At 37.8% G+C, this 17,818-nt stretch overlaps 1 protein-coding gene across 8 annotated transcripts in view; it reads right to left on the bottom strand.

Moving 5' to 3' along the window:
• Positions 1-17,350: 17,350 nt before the first annotated feature.
• Positions 17,351-17,818, bottom strand: part of dclk1b (doublecortin-like kinase 1b) — a 74,578-nt gene continuing 74,110 nt past the window's right edge. For 6 of the 8 annotated variants that reach the window (XM_061216889.1, XM_061216890.1, XM_061216891.1 and 3 more), the window contains one exon: positions 17,351-17,554. In XM_061216889.1, coding sequence (XP_061072873.1) covers positions 17,351-17,554 — 204 coding nt within the window. The remainder of the gene's footprint in view (positions 17,555-17,818) is intronic. The other 2 variants (XM_061216894.1, XM_061216895.1) reach the window with 1 other exon arrangement.

The following is a 17,818-nucleotide window of genomic DNA, read 5'->3' as shown; positions in this document are numbered from 1 at the left end:
TGCCCCCCGGCCCCTCCCCCCTCCTCCACACCACAGGACACAGGCTGGGGGGGGGCAGAGCCACACAACCAGGAACAGAACAAAACCCAGAAGAAGAAAAGTCAAATGAGAACCGCAGAGAGAGAGAGAGCGTGCCCGGCCAGCCCCTTCCTCTGGGTGAGGAGTCCACACCACTTGGCAATAGACCACCATCGTAGTCCCAACACCTGAAAACTGTCATTTTTGTGTTTTTGCTTCACGCTTGAGCGTCTGCTCAGGTCATTGTTACCATGTGAACCCGTTACCATGTGAACCCGTTGTAGAGCTGTGGGGAGGGCTAGGAGTGACTCCCCTGCAAAATGCTAATTGGCCGGAGTGGGAATTCTCATATCAAATAATATATATTAACGTTTGTTCATATTTTTTCAGAAACTGTGAAAAATACATAATCAAAACAGGGCCTACAATGAACAACTTTGATACTTTGTATGGCAGATGCACACCTTACCTTACCTTAGAGGGATACTTTTTTAAAAAGAAAAAGTAAAACCATGTAAAAAAAAAAAAAAAGAAAAAAAAAAAAAAAAAGAAAAGTATTTCATACACAGGTAGGAAAATATAATTGTGCATGAACTATAAATCTGCTATTTTTGGTAGGAAAAGTTGCATTTTCACAATTGAAACTGTCATTATCTGTGAGGATCTCTTCATTAGACAAGGCCTTTTTATTACTACCTGTTCAGACACACCCTGTACATCCCTCAACTCTCGAAAAACCTTCTCGTTGTGTGATAACGTAGCCACGTCCATTTTATCGCATAGCAGTGGTGATGGTAGTCTGTTGAGTTAATTTTCATGTTTATTTGTTATAAGAAGGGCCCAATTACATACTCTGTTAGTGACACATATATACACGGTACCTTTTAAACACAGCTTTGTTTGTTTAGTTCTGCAGAAGCCTATTTCTGGAGGAAAATATCATGGTAAGATATCCACGTTCACTTCTGAGGCCGTTCTGCCTTCACGTATAATGTATTCTGTTAAAAGGAATAGCAGCGATTAGTGGGATTTACTCCGTGTTAAGGTGAACAGCAGCAATGTACAGTACTGGGGGGTTGCTGTATTAAAGTGAACAGCAGCGATGTACAGTACTGGGGGGTTGCTGTATTGAAGTGAACAGCAGCGATTTACAGTACTGGGGGGTTGCTGTATTGAAGTGAAGAGCAGCGATTTACAGTACTGGGGGGTTGCTGTATTGAAGTGAACAGCAGCGATGTACAGTACTGGGGGGTTGCTGTATTAAAGTGAACAGCAGCGATGTACAGTACTGGGGGTTGCTGTATTAAAGTGAACAGCAGCAGAGCGACAGGGTGGACATGCAGGTGTGCTGCCCTAACAGGTTTCCCGCTCACAGGTAGGCAGGCTCAGAATAGTCATCCAGGGTGAAACCCTTTCAGATCCTTCATGTTCTTTGTATATTTGGTGACCGTTTTGTCATAGATGTACATATTGTGTTGGTAGGGCTACGAGGCATGTTATGAGAATGTAATGTTCTCAAAATAACAAAAATTCAAAAAAAAAAATAATAATAATATTCACTCGCAGTCATATTTATTTAAGGGAAATTAATGGAAATCTTTGTATTGGCACTTTGCACCAGAAACATATCATTATTTATTGCTGTGATTTACCGATCTGTCATCCACCCTGTATTAGCCGGTTTTTAGCACTGAATTCTTTACTCATTGGTATTTGTATTTTAAGACTATTGAATCATGGGGAAAATCGGTGTAGTGAAGTTCTGCAACCACAACGACGGAACGCAATATGAGTCTATAGCCTGTGCAGAGAGAAGGGGTGTGATTGGTGTGTCTAGGTTTCTCAATAACACACACACACACACGCCTGCGCGCACACACACACCCACCCACAAGCACGTACAGTACAGTACACAACTCACAAACCGTTTAACAGGTTAATGTCATCCAAAAATGGTGGTGAGATATTTTTGGATATGTAAAATCTTAAATACTATCGTAACCATGTTTTATTGCAAAGATGTAAAATATGCCACATGTGTGAGTTGAAAACAAAAAGATAAAAAAAGAAAAAGAAAATATGCAAAGAATTTGATGATTTGCCTTTTCATTTGCCATGAGTGTTTGTACAGAGGCCATCCCAGCGAGAGCAGCATGCAAGGAACTATGTGGAGGATGGGTTGGTGCTGTATATTTGATTTTATTTATGTATTCTTTGCTTTTTTTTAAAAACATTTTTAATGTAATTTCGGATTTTACACATAGTAGTGGCGGTGGAAATTTATCGGCAAACATTTGGCAAAATTGTTAAATAATTTCTGTTCGAATAAGGTTCTTAGATTTTTTTGATTTTTTTTTTGCTTTTGTTTATTTTTTTGAACAGTTACTTTGCCTTCATAAGTTAATGTCTACCTGCTGTTTTGTGTGTTGCAAGTTAAGGCAAAATTTACACAGTGTTTGTTCAAGATCGTTTAACATTAACTTATGCCAATATATAAAGATTGACAACTGTAAAATAAATAAAATTGTTTCCTTTTTTGTCGTATTTATAATAAAATTAAAAAATCCAAACCAAAAACATTGTTGGTTAGTGTTTATTTATTATTTATTTTTAACTACTGGATTGCATTGTAACAAAATCTCCACAAGCACCCAAGCAAGAGCGGAACATTTTGACAATGTTTCAATTCACTATTGATTTTTGCATAAAAATAAGTCTAATAAATAACTAATAAAGTACTCACTGAGTGTAGTCCTCTAGTTACTTGCAAGCATCCACAGAGTTTAATTTCTTCACAATTTCTTCTAAAACAGCTTTCATTTAGGGTTTATATTAAGATTTAGAGGGAGACATTGCTGATATATTTTTCAAAGTCACATTTGTTGGTGTTTTGAGGCTACAAAAGCTATAAGGACCCATTGAGGTCTGTTTAATCAAGTTGAGCTGCAGCCTATACCAAGTGAACTCATCGCAAACTATCCGGATGGACAGATGCTGCTCCAGGTACATAAGTGGAAACTTAAAAATAAATAAATAAATTACAATAGTCTCCGAACATGTCTAGCGTGTAGCCTATAAGAAACACTAATCATGAAATTACTAATACAATTAGGCTCCTTTCTTTGGAATCACTATTTTTCTTACTTCTTATATAAATGAATGGCTTCAGGAGAGACATTACAATTTAAGCCACCATGCTAAACAATAAAGAGCCCTTTCAAAGAAATTCCAATTAAAGATAGCTAACCTAATATACAATGCACCATTTCTAAAAATGAAAGAACCAGCTAATTGGTTTAGCGCCAAAACTACCCTGGTGTAAAATGTAGCTATGACCAGCTACCAGCTGTTTCTGAACCTAACTTGACCTGTTTTTTTCAGCAGGGTTGTCTATACATGAAGGTGGGTGAGGGTGTGTGTAGAAATGTAAATCCGATCTTATAGCTAGCTAGTGTGAGCTGATTATTAGCTACTACTAGCTAGTAGCCTAAGGTTAAACTTTGTGCTGTTTTTGACTTTAGCAAAAGGCTGCTGGCTAGTGAACGCATAGCCCAGTGGCCGAGTTGGAAAATCTGGAACATTAAATGAGAAATTATGCCTTTAATAAAATCACCCCATTGTCTTGCATGGTGACTGCGTAAATGTTATTCCCTAACAAACGTTGACATACGTTTATTTTACATATAGCCTAAAATAAACGCTGGATACACGGATCACCCAATACGGATGTAAATACCTTCAAAGTATGCACTGTAACCTCATATTCATCGGTTTCAAAATCCAGTGTGCTGGAGTACAGCCAAAACTGCCCTGAATAAAAGGTTTCCCCCCTAAAATCTTTAACCGCCTAATCAGAGCAGGACATAAGTCTGTACAGTATTTTCCTTTTTTCTACTGTATTTTAAGACATTTCTTATCAGGAATGTCTTAAAACACATTTCTATTCATTCATTAATTTCTCCCTGTCTCATGATTTCCTGTACATCTGAAACAAAAGTATATTTTTAAAAACATTTGGCATTATTTTCACTTTTTGGGCAGAAGACTATTTTCTGCTTTTCACTGAAACTTTTTTGCATTATAATATTCTTAAAACACATTCATATTATTTCATATTACTATAAAACATGGTTTAATTTGTATTTTAGTCATGAAAGTATATTTAGAATATTTCTGGTACATTTTGGGGAAAAAAAACATTTGGTGGTCTTCTGAAACATTATCCGAATGAATTTCACTGAGCATATTTATCTTCCTTTATTTACAGTAACTGGTTGTCACGATTTATTTTCCATCCGAATGAAAAACCAACACATTTCAAATGTTCTCACTCTTTGGGCATAAGGCAACAGGCTTCTTTTTTTTCCACTGAAATGCATTTTTCATCATACAATTTCAATTAATTCACTTCAACTTGTTTATAACAAAGTGAGCTTCAGGTGTATTGACACCCCATAATACAATCTGCTATTCTTAACTTAACTTATGGTCTCCCTCACCATCCTCACTGTTTATGGGGAAAATGTGCACTTGTGTAAAGTTTTTGTAAAGTTTGCAACCATTCCAATTGTTTTTTGCCTTTTTTTTTTAATTACAGTGCCAATAAATTGTTTAATCATTTATGCATTTAATTTTTTCTACCCATTACCTGACTTGTGATGGTCAAGTACCATCTGTGTCTTCTGAATTGACAGTTCTTTGGATTTTCCCATGCTGATGGTTGACAAAAGGATTTTGCATGCTTGTTATTTTGCATGGGTGTGCCATAAGACTAGTGTCATGCATTTGAATTTAGGAATATAGGCTTAGCTCTTTTTGTTTTGTTTTTTTCCACTGAAACCAAATACATTTATTCAAAAACATATTTGTTGCATACTACTATTTACCTCTATTATTTTTTATTTTTATTTTTTACTAAAATAAATTTTTCATAAAATGTCCGAAAGCACATTTGTATTTAATTATTTCACCATGATTGTTACAAAAGTATGAATTACTATCTTCTATTTTTCTTTTTTTCCCTTTTTGTGTGTATTTGTGTATGCATTTGGCTACATTCTGAAGAAACTAATAACTTCAAAACATGTCTACATTTATTGTACCGTAGTTGCAACAGAAACATAATTTCATATCCATCTGAATAAATTATATTATATATTATTATTTTATATATATTATTTTAATTTTAATTTTATTTTTTCTTCTTATTTTGGGCATGAAACTATAGGATTACTCATTTGTTTTGAAAAACATTTTATCATAAATTTTCTAAAACGCATTCCTGTTCATTTATTTCACCCTGGTGGTTACATAAGTATTAATTACTATCTGTAGTCTTATGTATTTGGCTGCATTCCACAGAAACACATTTTTCAACAACAACAAAAAAAATTATCCAAAAATATGTCTCCGCATTTATTTCACCTAGTTACATGAGCATTCATTAATATCAATCCAAATGAATTTTTTTTTCTAACTTTTACATTTTGGGCAATAGTCTACAGGCTTATTTTCTTTTTTCCACTGAAACACATTTTTAATTCATAATTTTCCTCAAATATTTATATGAATTTCACCCTGGTGGTTACTAGGTGGGCTATTCATTACTATCAATCCGAATGAAAAGAATACTTGAAAATTATTATTATTAGTATTATTATTATCATTTTATTTTTTTAAATAGGCTGTAGGCTTATCGTTTGTTTTTCTACTGAAACAAGATTTCATTAAAACGTCTCTACATTTATTTCACCCTGGTTGTTACATAAATATGAATAATTATCTAAATCAACTTTTTTTTTTTTTTTGCATAAGATTATATAGCCTTATGTATTTGGTTACATTCTACAGAAACACAACCAGGGTCACATACATATATATACACATACATACATATATACATATATACACATTATATATACATATATATACATATATACACATTATATATACATATATATACATATATACACATTATATATACATATATATACATATATACACATTATATATACATATATATACATATATACACATTATATATACATATATATACATATATACACATTATATATACATATATATATATACATACATATATACACATTATATATACATATATATACATATATACACATTATATATACATATATACATATATACATTTTTTTATGTAACAACCAGGGTGACATATATACACATATATACATATATACATATGTATACATATATAAACATATGTATATATATGCATATATATACATAGATACACATATACACATTATATATACATATATACATATATACACATTACATATACATATATACATATATAATTATTTTATGTAACAACCAGGGTGACAAATATACATGTATACATATATATATATATACATATATACATCTATACACATTATATATACATATATAATTTTTTTAATGTAACAACCAGGGTGACAAATATACATATATACATATATACATACACACATATATACATATACATACATATATATAGATATATATATACATACAGATATACATACATATACATACATATATGTATATATATACATACAGATATACATACATACATATATATGTATATATATACATACAGATATACATACAAATATACATACATCTATACATATATATATGTATAGATATATACATACATATACATTTTTATATATATATATATATATATATATATATATATATATATATATATATATATATATATATATATATATATATATATATATATATATATGTCACCCTGGTTATTCATCCATCTAAATGGAAAAAAAGACGTGGGTTTTTTTTGGTTTTGTTTTTTGGACTAAAGGTTATAGTCTTATGTATTTGGCTGCATTCCACAGAAACACACAAAAACATTTTTTAAAACGTGTCTCTACATTTATTTCACTCTGTTACACAAACATTCATTACCATCAATACAAATGAAAAAATGAAAATGGAATTTTGGGCATAAGTCTATAGGCTTATCTTTTTTCTTTTTTTTCCCACTTAAATACATTTCATTTAATGTATTTTGCCCTGGTTGTTACATAAGTATTCATTACTATCAATCCAAATGAAAAAATAACTTTCAAATTTTTCATTATTATATTATATTATTGTATTAATTTCAAATTTTTTACACATTTTGGGGAAAAGGCTGTTGGCTTATCCCTTTGTTTTTTCTACTGAAATACATTTTCCTAAATTTCCCGAAACATTTATATTCATTTATTTCACACTGGTTGTTACATAGATATTAATTACTATCAATCCAAATTAAAAAATAACATATTTTTTTTTAGGTTTCATATTCATATTTTACACTCATCTCTTTTTTATACTGAAATACTGTTAATTTCTGTTCATATATTTTACCCTGGTTATTATATAAATATCAATTCCGATCCATTTGAATGAAAAGATACATAGTTCAGCTCCCCCCTTTTGCGACATGATACTATAATCTTATACACCTGGTGTAACGAATCTCTCTGTGCTGGGGAATGTGTTGATCAAATTTTGCTTATAGTGTGCCGGCTGAACCATAATGCCCCGAATTAGACTCAATTAAGGGGAGATTCCTAACCTCAGGTGTGTGCTGTGGGCCTAATGGAAAAAGGAAAAACCAAAGGGCACGGGACACATCCACCATTTCCACAGGTGACTTACTTACCTTGGTTGGAAGACGACCCCCCTCCCGTTCTGCCTTCTGCAACACGTGCTCCTGAGGCTTTCGCAGATAGTGCAATTTAATTGGTTTTAGTGCACATAAAGAAACAAAATAAAAACCGATAGGCTATTAAGTGTAATACTACGTGCGGTAACCTTCTCTCACGTAACCTTCGCTGAACGGTACCTAGCAACGACGAACGGCGAGAAATAAACTGTTTTCCCCTAAGCAGTATTTCTGACTGTCTTCAGCACAACCTAATCTCAGTTTGCGTTCACCTCTCCGTCCACATCAATTAGGCTAGCCTAATTCACCTGTGGAATATTCGTGTGTCGCGCTGCCTGACGTCACAGCAGCAAGTGACAAAAAAAAGGGGAAAACCCAAAAGATCGCGCAGGATGTTACATAAAAGAATGCCATTTTAAAAATATTTGGATGAGGCTATATTTTTATATTTTAATAGATGATAACAAATATACATTTTACATATTTCCCAGCACCATCTTTGCATATCAGAAAAGTTTTATTAAACGCACATGCCACACCTGCATTGCATGGAGTTCAGTTAATAGTATTTTTTGCTCCATACTCAAATTAGCAGAGGAGAATCCGTGCAGGACCCCGGTAATTTGTTAGAGGCGCCGCTGCCCGCGATGTTCCCGCATTCGCGAAAATACCATAACGTATCACAGAGGGATGTATCCATTACACACCCAACAAATATCTATTCGATGTCATGTAAATAACTATAATCACCCACATTTCAATTCAGACATACATTCTGTATGTCAGGATTGTATGGGTGTGGTCTGGACTGCCTCCCCACCCCACCTCCCTCCTCAACTCCTCCCAAAATGTACCACCCACAAGTACATTATAATATAATAATATTATTAGAGAAGGAGGGGGATAAGATCAGAGGAGGGATTAACAGCTGAAAAAAGATGCAAACTCCACACAGACCTTGCAAAGCAACAGTGTCATCTGCACCACCGTGCCACAACCTAGCTCTCCATATACAAATCTCATAAAACTATGGGAGGAGCTATGCAATGAGACTAAAACATTTATTGGCCATTCATTTCTGATGTCATCAAGGTACCTGACCCAATAGCTGCCCGGTAATAAATGAAGCTCCACCCATTCAATTCCCACATAGGAATAGAGGGAAATGTTTACACTCATATAAGTAGATATTGCAATGCAATTTTAATCATCTAATTTTACTGATGCTAAATACATACCATACCATTCACAGATTTACCTTTACAGTCACTTCCATGTAAGTGTTAAGTGAGTTTTTTCACAAGTTGGATTTAACATTCATAGCCTTTTATGTTTGGATATTTTTTCAGTGAATTACTTTTTACACAATACAGCATTTACATAACATTTACACATTTAGATAATATATAGCACATTAATAATTTTGGGGCATGACTATTTTGCTGTGCCAGGGTAAAATAGATTGTTGTTGCAGTATAAATGCCTTTAAATACAATACATTAATTTATTAGACTTGGATGATTGAATGAAGAAGATTTCTCATCCTTCTGAACAGAAAAAACATTTTTTTAACTTTCTGGATGTACAACTATATTCTTATCTATTTTTATGTTTTTGGGGATTCTTTTACAATCCATAAATGTTTCTTTCATAAAGAAAATTTCCCCATATTTATTTCTCAATGGTTGTTTGATAAAGACAATTTAAGGTGAGAGTTCCTTTTTTGTCTGTTTGCAATTTGCAGTTTTTTTTTTTTTTTTTTTTTTTACAAACAAGTTTTCATAGTCTTCAAACATCCATCCATCCATTATCTGAACTCGCTTATCCTGATCAGGGTCGCAGGGGGGCTGGAGCCTATCCCAGCATACATTGGGCGAAAGGCAGGAATACACCCTGGACAGGTCGCCAGTCTATCTCAGGGCACACACACCATTCACTCACACGCTCATACCTACGGGCAATTTAGACTCTCCAATCAGCCTAACCTGCATGTCTTTGGACTGTGGGAGGAAACCGGAGTACCCGGAGGAAACCCACGCAGACACAGGGAGAACATGCAAACTCCGCACAGAGAGGCCCCGGCCAACGGGGATTCGAACCCAGGACCTCCTTGCTGTGAGGCGGCAGTGCTACCCACTGCATAGTCTTCAAACATTTCCATTAATTCATTTTTGGTCCGCATTTTCTATAATTAATTCCTTCATATTCATTAACATTATTGATTTCTGATCCGACTGGACTTCCTTTGTTTCATTGTATTTGTGAAGCATTCATTAACTATCTGAATGGCGAAATAACAGCTTTGTTGGATGCTGCAACAAATGGCTGTATCAAAATCTCTACATGACAATAACTAAGTGAAAAGTAATAACAATTTTACCACTGCCAGGCCACTGCTGTGACACTAAAGATTATTACAAGACACAAATGAGCTACTAATGAATACATGGTTTGTGGCTTGTGTCTTGTTTTTTATGTTTTAGCATGTATTCATACCGTTTGAATGCTTACATGTACACTCGGTGAGAACTTTATTAGGTAGACCTGTACACCAGCTTGTTAATGGAAATATTTAATCAGCCAATCATGTGGCAACAACTAAATGCATAAAAGCATGCATGGTCAAGAGGTTCAGCTGTTTTTCAGACCAAATGTTTGACCATGGAATTACTTTATTTGTGCCAAGCAGGGGGGGTTTGAGTATCTCAGAAACGGCTGATCTCCCTCTGAGTGTATGTCTACAGTGTGTCCATTAAATCCTCATGGAGTGTAAGGTGTTGTGAACACCAAAGGACCCAAGCTTAGTTTTTAGTTTTTTTCAGATGAGCGTCAAAGCATTTAGCTAGCTAGGTTTGATTTGCACCTGCAAATCATGGCCAGGCATGTATTAAGCTAAGCCTATATTGCATATCACTATTCTCATGTAATAATAAAATAAGTGGTATTACACTGCCCTCTATTGCTCACTTGGTGAACTGCACCCATTGCTTGCGAGTGACTGGTGTCAAGGCAACATTTTACCGTTAAGTTGTGTCACTAAAGTGGTCACCACCACGACTGCAAGGATGAAGATAAGATTAATAGAATTAAAAGAGGGTGCAATGCCACAACATTCTACAGTGTTCTGCTATCTTGTTATTCTTGTTGTTCAGTTCTGAGAGCATTGCGCAACATTTACGTCTGCTGTGCAGGTGGAAGGAAATATTTAAAATGAAAAGTACCAAGAATACTTTTTATCACTACACCATAAGAATGCATTGCGAATTTGGCCATTTAAGGGTTAACGGATGTGTAAGTTCAGTGCAGCTGTGAACGGATGAGGGCATTATGTTCATAAAATAACAGCAGGCTGTTACAAGGCTGTATACTATATTTCATTTTCCATCCATCCATCCATTATCCTAACCCGCTTATCCTGAACAGGGTCGCAGGGGGGCTGGAGCCTATCCCAGCATACATTGGGCGAAAGGCAGGAATACACCCTGGACAGGTCGCCAGTCCATCGCAGGGCACACACACCATTCACTCACACACTCATACCTACGGGCAATTTAGACTCTCCAATCAGCCTATCCTGCATGTCTTTGGACTGTGGGAGGAAACCGGAGTACCCGGAGGAAACCCACGCAGACACGGGGAGAACATGCAAACTCCGCACAGAGAGGCCCCGGCCGACGGGGATTCGAACCCAGGACCTCCTTGCTGTGAGGCAGCAGTGCTACCCACTGCACCATCCGTGCCGCCCTATATTTCATTTTCAGAATTTAAAATAAGAATTAAAAATAATAATTCACTTAGGTGTTCCATCGGCACATAAGACAGAGACGGTTATAAAATTTGTAAAACAGACAAAAGTTCATGTGTGTTTGAAACAGGATGTTGACCAAGCCTAAATTAACTCACTCCATTCTTACACCACATATACAGCAATAGATTTAAATAGTTTAAATGTCCATTAATACATTCGCATTGCTGTGGAATTAATTTTATTTATATGACAATGGCACAATTTTAGTCTTAGTTCTTTTGGTTTTATCACGACCTGTTCACATTTGGGGCGACGTCGGCTCAGGTGGTAAGAGCAGTTGCCTGGCAGTTGGAGGGTTGCCGGTTCGACCCCTGTCCCCTAATGCTCCTGACGAGCTGGTTGGGGCCTGGTAGCGGCCTGTAGTGTAGTGGTTAAGGTAAATGACTGGGACACGCAAGGTCGATGGTTCTAATCCCGGTGTAGCCACAATAAAAAAAAATCTGCACAGCCGTTGGGCCCTTGAGCAAGGCCCTTAACCCTGCATTGCTCCAGGGGAGGATTGTCTCCTGCTTAGTGTAATCAACTGTACGTCGCTCTGGATAAGAGCGTCTGCCAAATGCCAATAATGTAATGTAATGTAATGGTTGGTGTGTGATGTGTGTGAATGGGTGTATGAGAAGCATCACTTGTACAGCGCTTTGGATAAATGCGTTATATACATGCCATTTACCATTTACCATTTACATTTTGTGTTTTACCATCCATGGGAAAAAGCAATCAGACCGTCTCAGTTTCAGGATGTTGTTTATTCAGGGGGTTGGCTTGCTGCTGAGTGAGCCACAGTCAAGAGAATTGCTGCTGAAAAGCAATGACATTTCACTGAATGAAGTAGCTTCCCCCAACTCAAACAATTAGACAAGAAAAGGTTACTAGCAACAGACCAATTAAGAAAATAATGAAAACATATTTAATGACATTCTGTCCCTTCAGATGTGTTGACATTCAGTAAGCGTTATATACACATGTATTCAGGCATTTATAAACTGGTTAATATGAAATAGTAACATCATCCTCTCCTGTGCTTTTAAACACCACAGGTCCCCACTCTCTCACTCAGATCACTTATTCTACAGACAAATGTGTTGCACGTTCCCCATACAACAACAGATATAATGTTCATGCCAACGGCTTGAAAGAATCTTTTGCACCAGGGGTTTAAGTTTCGGACAGTCACGTAAAATATATATCTTCTTTCCTCTCTTAATGCACAAAAAAGAAAAGCTCTGGCATCTAGAAATATCAGATGCGGTCGACTTAGCCAAGCCAGCATAACATGCCTTGTGCTTTTTTTGTTTTTGTTTAACCCTCTGAGAACTGTAACTTAACCCTCAAGGCAAGATCACAAATGAGTGATTAAAATGCCCATAAGGTAACACTGTGATTCTGACTTAACTACTGTACCACTAAAGGCTGGTTTATACTCCGTCGGACTGCAACCAGCGACATTATTCATGCAAATATTTAATCAGCCAATCATGTGGCAGCAACTAAATGGTCAGAAGGTTCAGCTGTTTTTCAGACCAAATGTCAGAACGGGGAAGAAATGTGATCAAAGCGACTTGACAACACGTCAAACCACTAAGTGGATCGGCTACAGGAACAGAAGTCTAATAAATATCTAATAAAGTGCTCAGAGTGTATTTTAAATGAAATAACAACCATCCTCAATGTCTGGTGAAGTTAGCAGTCGTTCAGGAACATTCAGCGATTTCAGTCGAGCGACGGAGTATAAACCAGCCTTAACAGTAACTGAAAGCAACGGATTTCTACAACACTGACTCATTTCCGTGTTCTTCTGGAAAGCCTACTCTTCAAACAGATGTGTGCTCACCATACTTCAGTTTCTTTGTTTAATTGACACATACAGTAGGCCTTCACAAGTCTGTTAACAATTTAGCAGTTTAAAAATCACAGTTTCTGTAACTAAATTCTTTCAGGGCTCCTACCTCAGAGGAGGCAAACTACGCAGTCATTTCTGTATCAAAGAATGACTTATTTGTTCTACTCCCACACTCCTACATATTGGGAGTAACTGAAGAACATTGCTAAACCTTGATGACGATCCTTTGGATCTTGCAAGTAAATGGAGAACCAATTCTCAGAGGGTTAAATTGTGCTGGAGTTTTTTTTAAAAGAAAATACGATCCAAATTCTACCCATTTTTTTGCATTTCTGTACCGTTTTATACATTACATTTCTGTCAGTTTTTGAAATTAAGAAGTTAATTCAAATTCAAATACAAATTCACCTTTTAACCATTGCTCATTCCATCATGTACTAGAGAGTCAAAGTATTGTGTATAAAAGTATATATTTATTTTTTGATAATGTATTTTCTGCTCTTTGTTTATTCTATGTGTATGCTCAGATGATCACACACATTACTATAAATTGTTGTTATTCTGTTCTGTTGAGGTGTAAAGCTTTCTGTAGCAGGTCAGTTGTACAACAGGTTTTTAGCTTGTGCTTTGTATGGTGATTAGTGTGTTTCAACACAGTATCAAAACTCACCAGCAGATGGCAGCACTACTATACAACTACCACAAATACTGATGCATACACAAAAGCTAGTTTTTTTTAGTTGCAGTTCATTAATATACAATTGTTATGCATTATCATTAAATTATAAGTAATATAGTATTATCATTATAAACCACTGTATATATAGATATTTCTTGGTAAAAATGAAAGGAATTAATACTTTTTGGGCAGTTTGCAGGATAAAATGCACCATTAAGCATTATTTAGGTGGCTACATCTATGGATATCTGGATTGATTTCAACAGCGAAAGAGGCTTTTTGTTTTATTTTTTTATGAAACAATAGTACCCATTTCTGGTGAAGTGGCTCTTGCTACCCGTCTGTTGAGATTTTTCGAGACAAACAAATTATTCTTGCTCTGAACAAACATGCACTCCACCGGTCAGTCATTCTCACACAGCAACACACTGCCACTCTCATAGACTTTAGTTACATGAAAGTGTCATTTACATTTCATATCAAAAGAAGATATATTTCTAGTACTATCATCTAAATGATTTTTTCATACTTTTCCAATTATTCTTTCACCAATAAACACACGTGTGGGACGTAATCAGACTAACTAGCTTATTATATTAAGCATCATTGCTCTTCCAGAATGAGAAATTGGTAAATGCCTTGAGCCCTCTTGCCTGCAAAAACAGTGATTTATTCAAGTCACTCCAATGGTTTGATTACTCCCATAAAATACCACAGAAACGGGTACTATTGCAGGACCCTGTAAATTGAGGTTTTTCTGTGTGAAACCCACAGAGTATCGCGGGTGCATGTTGAGCTGGGCCAGACTACACAGTCTACACAGACCGCTCAGCAGCTCAACACCTGTCCGGTCAAACCGGAACCGGACTCCACCGTCCGGCCCAGACATTACACTGACTTTGGTTATGACGCAGAGCACAGAGAAGCCTTGAAAGTCTCAGCGGGGTGCACACGTCCTTCTGCAGGCGGGGTGTGGCGGCGAGCTTAAAGCAACGTGGTCAGACCCAATCTGCAGGCAGATGTGTTGTTCCGAACGGTCACACTCAAAACCCACTACTGCCCCCACCCGAAAATACAAATCCAGCTTCCCAACCAACCAGTTAAAATATATCTACCTGCCTCATCCCCTCTGGTCCATGCATTAAAGCCATATCATGTTGGCAACACGTCCGTGTGCAGTGTTCGGACGTTAGCTGTTGAAACCGGAACACCGTTTATTGCAGCACATTCCTTGGCTTCTCCCCCTCGCCAGGAGGCTTTCCGCAAACGTTCGGACAAACACCAGCTTTCAAGTCCGTCCTGGGCGCCTCCTCCTCCATCACAGCTTTATTAAAAGCACCACAGTTCACATTTCAGTTCATCAGCAAGATAGTATGTAGAAAATCCGTAAAAGAAGGAAAAAAAGAAAAAGAAAAAGAAAAGTCCGGTGGACAGGAGAGAGAGAAAGAAAATTGCTTATCTTTACAAATAAAAAAATGCTACATGTGCACCCAGATTGCATAACATTCTAGCACGTCCTCACCCCCTCCCAGTTTGCCACACACAGCAGCAAACGACACACAGCTCCACTCTTAAACAGCCTCCAGGATGTTCCTACACCAAAACCAAATCATAATCCTCTGATATCTATTGGTTCTGAGGGACTGCAAAAATGAGCAGGGACTTCTGGGAGGTGGAGGCATGCCTAACGTCAGCAACAACCAGCTCAGAAGAGGGTCACGCACTAACAGGGTAATGTTGTTACATTCATTTCATTTCAATCATTTTTATCATTACAAGACAAGTTTACACGTATATTTTACCGTCTGTTTTCGGACATTTCTGTTAGCTTGCGGCCCTGAACAATACAATCAGAAATACATACACGAAGAGCGCTGAAAGAGTGGACCACACCTTCAAGTTGAACGAACCGGTACAAATGACAGATTTTGTAATACAGGTAAAGTTGTTTACTGGACCCACAAACGGCAGGGAACAGAAGGTCCCAAAGGGTCTCCCCATAAAGCACCTAACGTATTACAGAACTATAATATAACTCTGGTAGCTATGAATGACCAGTGAACTGAGCTCCGAGCCGTTATATCATTAGTGTTATCATAAAACATGCATGAAATCATGTAATAATGTGCACAGAGATGGACTTGCATGGAAGTGTTCAGCTCTCCCCAAAAAAGAGGGGGCTCTATGCATGAGACAGATTGAGTTTGAACCATTTCAGTAAAACTAAATGTTTACATTACATACAAAGGCCATTCTCAGAGAACCTGTGAGACCACAGCTGGGGGAACCTCAACCAGGAATCACATTTTTTTTTTCTGTCTACATGATGTGGGCATCTGGGCTTTCCAAAAAGAAAGAGTCCCCCCCCCCCGATGCCTTTCAGTACCTGTGTTAACTGTCAGTTTAAAAAACTAAGGCTTTGCAAGTGCTTCGCAGTCACGGACATATACTGAAACAGGAGGGGCGCAGTCATGGCTGAAATGGTGAGACAGCTAGGGGGGCATAGATTCACAAACACGTGCATTTAATCATTATATATAGGCAGGGGGCGGGGCGGGCGTGACGACGACAAAATGAAGCAATCGTCCCTCTAACCCCAGCCCCCAAAGTCTAACATTGAAAACAAAATGACAAATAAATAGACCAATCAACAAATAAATTTAAAAAAATCAATAAATAGAAAATAAATACAGTGTACCTGTAAATAACAGTAGCATCCTGACACAAAGACACTATTTACCGGGTTGGTCGAGACCAGTGCCAGCAGCACTGTGCTTAAAATACACTGTTGGTTCTGATCCAATCTCCCCTCTCCTCTTCTGCTCTTGCCGTGTGGGCCTACCTGGCCGCCCGGCCTCTCTGTGGGTGGGTGTGGGTGGGGTTAGAAAGGTGAGTTGGGCATGTAGGCTGCTCTGTGGGTGGGTGTGGGTGGGGTTAGAAAGGTGAGTTGGGCATGTAGGCTGCTCTGTGGGTGGGTGTGGGTGGGGTTAGAAAGGTGAGTTGGGCATGTAGGCCTCTCTGTGGGTGGGTGTGGGCGGGGTTAGAAAGGTGAGTTGGGCAAGCAGGCTTCTCTGTGGGTGGGTGTGTGTGGGGGGGGGGTTAGAAAGGACAGTTGGGCGAGTGGACCTCTGTGGGGGTGAGAAAGGAGAGTTGGGCGGCCGGCCTCTCTGTGGGTGGGTGTGTGGGGGGGGGGTTAGAAAGGACAGTTGGGCGAGTGGACCTCTGTGGGGGTGAGAAAGGAGAGTTGGGCGGCCGGGTTAGAGGACCTCTGTGGGGGTGAGAGAGGAGAGTTGGGCGGCCGGGTTAGAAAGGCGAGTTGGGCGAGCGGACGGTCTCGGCGGAGCTGGGGGAGTAGTCCTCGGACTCGGAGGTGAAGTCGGGGGCGGGGCTGGTGGGGGCGGCGGGGGCGGGGGGCAGGAAGCCGCTCTGTGGCGGGCGGGGCCCCAGCCTCACATCCTGGTGGCGTCTTCGTCTGAAAACCTGCCTCTCCTTATCAAGAGCGGTGGTCTGGGGGACAGAAACACCTGTCAGAGCTCCCAGGGCCCGCAAAGGATCATGGGATAGAGGAGAAGGTGCACTGTGGGAAAAAACCTCTCACTTCAACTTTTACAAATTTGGTGTCCGGACTGCCTAAAAAATTTAAGTTAAGTGAACTTGAGAAGACAGTGTGGGGACATGCCTGTGGTATTTGGGGGTGCACTTTTGTACAATAATTCCTGTTTATTTACAGAATACACCATGGAACTGTATTAAAACTACAGCAGCAGTAAT

The sequence above is a fragment of the Conger conger genome, chromosome 13 (genome assembly GCF_963514075.1).
Source record: "Conger conger chromosome 13, fConCon1.1, whole genome shotgun sequence".
NCBI classification, from domain to species: Eukaryota; Metazoa; Chordata; class Actinopteri; order Anguilliformes; family Congridae; genus Conger; species Conger conger.
Note: the sequence above shows the minus strand (reverse complement) of the source record. Positions and strands in the feature narration are given on the sequence as shown.